The 4,511-nt window shown below is 40.9% G+C and overlaps 1 protein-coding gene across 1 annotated transcript; it reads right to left on the reverse strand.

Moving 5' to 3' along the window:
• Positions 1-554: 554 nt before the first annotated feature.
• Positions 555-4,010, reverse strand: LOC136424452 (zinc finger protein 84-like). The gene is made up of 2 exons (XM_066413057.1): positions 3,884-4,010; positions 555-2,545 (listed from the first exon to the last, which is right to left on the reverse strand). Exon 2 carries the CDS (start codon positions 2,541-2,543, stop codon positions 1,344-1,346), a length of 1,200 nt encoding a protein of 399 aa, XP_066269154.1. The 5' UTR covers positions 2,544-2,545; positions 3,884-4,010; the 3' UTR covers positions 555-1,343.
• Between the last annotated feature and the right edge of the window lie 501 nt (positions 4,011-4,511).

Genomic DNA, 4,511 nt, shown 5'->3' on the forward strand with positions numbered 1-4,511 from the left:
TGTTAGAGAGAGTTGGAACGTTTTCACTTGCACGGCCAGCATGGTAGCATCTACCAGTTTCAGTTCAGTTCAGTTCATCCTCTTGAGTTAGAGGTGACACACATGTTTCCACAACTTTCTGTCGCCCATGACAGATCGAAGATCCTACCACACTAGATCAACATGAAATGAAACCTGTCTTTTATTAAACTTACTAGCATATTTTTATTAACATTAGTAGCATATTCTATTAAACTTATTAGCATATTATCATTAACATTAGTAGCATATTTTATTAAACTTACTAGCATATTATCATCAACATTAGTAGCATATTTTATCAAACTTATTAGCATATTTTGAATCAGTTGTGTTTTTATATATCGACCATGACAGGCGCTTCATATAACACAAGCTTAGTTCACTATAATACATTTCAGGTATATCAGTCATAATCATTCCAATATATAGTGTATATGCGAGTAAATAAGTAAGTAAGAAAAATCAAAATCACAGCCTTGAACTTAATGCACAGCTTTTTGAAATTACATGTATATCAGTAATTATGCTTGTTATCAGTAATCATGCTTCTCAAAATATGATTCTTACATATAAGACATGAAAGTCGCTTTATATTACAGAAGATTATGTTAAACACTCCATTATAGCATAATCATTCGTGTACTAATAATAGGTATAGTTTTATATACCCACTGTTGTAGTTTCTTTTAAACGAATACCACAGATATTAAGTACTTGATACAGACTGCGTAGATGTACAGATACTGTGCAGTGTTCTCACATTTGTAGAGATTTTCTTTAGTATTAAAATCCTTTTCATAGTTCCAGCACAGCATTAGATTGTGTGTTATACCTTATGTAAAGGGACCCCCCCCCCCCAAGCGGAAATGTTGCATACACGTCTTTACAAATGATTGCATACACATAAGGGACCTAAAACTTTGACATCAGATCAGCATGACTGCAGATGCACACTCGGAACTCAAACATTGGTGTGAGACACATGCAGTGTTCTTACATCCATTTTTCATTATACATGTTTGTACGGCTGGATAACTTCGCGTACCTGCACTCCGTAAACATTTGGAGTTACTCAAGTGTGTTTAGCTAGATGCAGGACATGTAGGCTTTTACCACTCTAGGTTACGCTTGTCAGCTGTCCTGTACCCGCAGTCCCCACGCATAAAGGTTTTCTCATTAGTGTTTTGCTAAATGTCTGTTCAAGGTATGTCTCGGCAGGTGGGACTTTTTAGCTGTTCTGTACCCGCACTCCCCGCACATGTAGGGTTTTTCCCCTGTGTGTTTTGCTACATGTTGGTTCAAGGTTTTTTCAGTGCAGCAGACTAGTCGCACAGGTCACACTTGTAGGGTTTTTCACCTGTGTGAGTTCTCATATGTTCGGACAAGTGGCACTGTCGAGTTGTTCTGTACCCGCACTCCCCACACATGTAGGGCCTCTCACCTGTATGAGTTCTCATATGTCTGGACAGCTGAGACTTGCGGATGCACCTGTAGTCACACTCCCCACACATGTAGGGTTTCTCACCTGAGTGTTTGGCTAGATGGCTGTTCAAATTGCATTTCTGCGCGGCGGAATAATCACACTGGTCACACTTGAAGGGTTTTTCACCTGTATGAGTTCTCATATGTCTGGACAACTGAGATATTTTAGTTGCTCCGTAGCCACACTTTCCACACATGTAGGGTTCCTCACCGGTGTGTTTAGCTAGATGGCTGTCTAAGGTAGATTTCTCTGCAGCAGAATAGTCGCACAGGTCACACTTGTAGGGTTTTTCCCCTGTATGGGTTCTCATATGTCTGGACAACTTGAAATTGCTGATAGTCCTGTACCCGCACTCCCCACACATAAAGGGTTTCTCACCTGTATGTGTCGCTAGATGGCTGTCCAAAGTATATTTCCTAGCTGCGGAATAACCACACTGGTCACATTTGTAGGGTTTCCCATCAGTATGGACTTTCATATGCCTGGATAGATTACGCTTCTCAGCTGTCCTGAACCCGCACTCTCCACACATGTAGGGTTTCTCACCAGAGTGTTTGGCTAGATGTCGGTCTAAATAACTTTTCTGAGCAGCAGAATAATCGCACTGGTCACTCTTGTAGGGTTTCACACCAGTATGGACTCTCATATGCCTGGATAGGCTACGCTTCCTAGCTGTCCTGAACCCGCACTCGCCACACATGAAGGGTTTCTCACCGGTATGTTTCATTTGATGGATGTCCAAAGTATATTTCCTAGCTGCGGAATAATCACACTGGTTACATTTGTAGGGTTTCTCACCAGTATGGGTTCTCTTGTGTCGGGATAGGTTATACTTGTCAGCTGCCCTGTACCCGCAATCCCCACACATGTAGGGTTTGTCACCAGTATGTGCTTCTGGCTGATTGTCCAAACTGACTTTGGTTCCAGTCGGCTGGTCTTCTACATTGCCTGCATCTCTGCCCCCTAATACTCCGGTAGGAGACCCATCAGAGAAGTTCTGGGGAACAGCAGTAGGAGACCAATCACTTGCCTCTGCCATGTCTAAGATAATAATTGATGAAAAGATGAAAAATATCAATCGCAAATATGAAACGTCAGGAGTGCATTATTTCTACAGATCCCAGAACTGGTAGGTTGCCACAACAGCTGTCCAGCCTCTACTTCTCCCATCGTAATGACACAGAAACCCAGCCAACTAGTACTACTTCCCTACTGCCCCCCTCCCATTCATTTTTATCATGAATATGTTTTTCCAAAGTTGCCTGCGCATGCATGGTCTGAAAATTTTTGTTTAGCCTTATCGTTATTTCTATTGCAATTCTGTCTCATTTTTGTGATACTGTTGCATTCTTAGTAGTGCTGCGTACCTAAATGTAACATCAGGTACAGGTACAGGTAGTGGTGCGGATCGAAACCCGAGTTTAGGTTTAGGTTCGGACTCGAGTCCAGAGGTTTAGGTTCAGGTCCGGACTTGAAAGTCCGGACCTGAACAACAATTTTGGAATATTTTTTCCGTGTTACATGTAACATTGCAAATTGGCAGATATTTTACATGTAATTTGAAAACTATATATACGGAATTATATACAGTCAGTAATTAACACAAAGGTTCAGTTATAAACACAAAAACAGCAATGTTTTCATATTTTTCTAGTGCAAATTTCACGATCTAAGGGAGGTTTAAGATGGTTTGAAACAAAAAGGAGTGTATAAGTGAGAGATTTTTTTTCAAGTCCGGACTTGTTTCCAGACGTTTAGGTTTTTTTGGACTTGAACCTAAACGTTTTACAAGTCCGGAACCGGTCCGGCCGGACCGATCCGCACCACTAGGTACAGGGGTTTAGGTACAGGTCCGGACCAGTACCTGAACCATTTGAAAAACATGTGTTTTCCTGAACTTCTTCAGTGACAAAAACATATATAAACTGTTTTCAACTTGTCAGTATCTTTATTGGCCTTGCTATCAAAACTACCGGCCTGCCTGAATTATCTGTTGCATATCAGTTACGCTGTTCCAATGTGTCACTTTGGTCACGTTTGGTGTTGCATGAGGTCAGGAGATCAGTCACAAAATAAGCACATACTTGGAGTAAATTTATATCGGTACAGTACCGGTACTTCATGATCCGGTACTTTGGAACTGTACCGAATCAACGCAGCACTACTTCTTAGAGGTTTTTTTCTTTAGCAAAAACGATCATTTTGTCTCCAAAGACTTCTTGACGTGTATTATAAAATTCGCCCCCCTCCCCCTCCTACAATTTTCTCGCCCCGAAATGTCCTACATTTCGTTCCAATGCGGCCCATCTACCGTAGAAATGTCCTATAGCTCCTCTACTTCATGATAAGGCAGATATTTAGCATAACTCAAGTTCTTACCTGCTTCCAGTGTTGATTTTACCCTCACAAATACTGCAAGCGTCTTCTGGGCTTCTGGGCGAAGCAGCGGGTGAAAGGTGAACTTAGTGTGGGGTGAAAGGTCACAATCTGTGCCTCGTTACCCAGTTAGTGTGCGATAAGTTCTGCCTACCTTGTAGCTAGGTGACCTTTATGTTTTCTTTGTTGTCTATTCTTACGTTGCTCATTTGTCATTCAAGACATGTCTCTTATACGCGGGATCTTACATGGAGATCTAAATAAACCAAACATGAACATTGTTTAGCATCTTTAACAGCCCTTAAAGATTGTCCCCGTGGCGCAAGAATTACCGAGTATGCCATGAAAGGATTTTAAAGGGCTGTTATCAAAATAAAGTTGATACTGACAAGAACAATGACTTACATATTTCACTCAAGCAAAAATGGAATGATACCTACATGTCCAAAAATCAGAATCTGTTCGAATATCAAACTTTTAACGTTGGCTTGTCAGAAACATTTTCAATGAACTGTGTTCTTACATATAGGCCACGAGAGCAGGTTCGTATAACGCAAGCTTACTTTGCAATTCTTAATTCTTACAAACACTTCAAATAGTATATAATCATTAGCGTTCCAATATATAGTGT

The sequence above is a fragment of the Branchiostoma lanceolatum genome, chromosome 1, assembly GCF_035083965.1.
Source record: "Branchiostoma lanceolatum isolate klBraLanc5 chromosome 1, klBraLanc5.hap2, whole genome shotgun sequence".
NCBI classification, from domain to species: Eukaryota; Metazoa; Chordata; class Leptocardii; order Amphioxiformes; family Branchiostomatidae; genus Branchiostoma; species Branchiostoma lanceolatum.

Coding starts and splice junctions, on each gene's coding strand:
- LOC136424452 (XM_066413057.1), bottom strand. CDS start 2,543: ATGGCAGAGGCAAGTGATTGGTCTCCTACTGCTGTTCCCCAGAACTTC.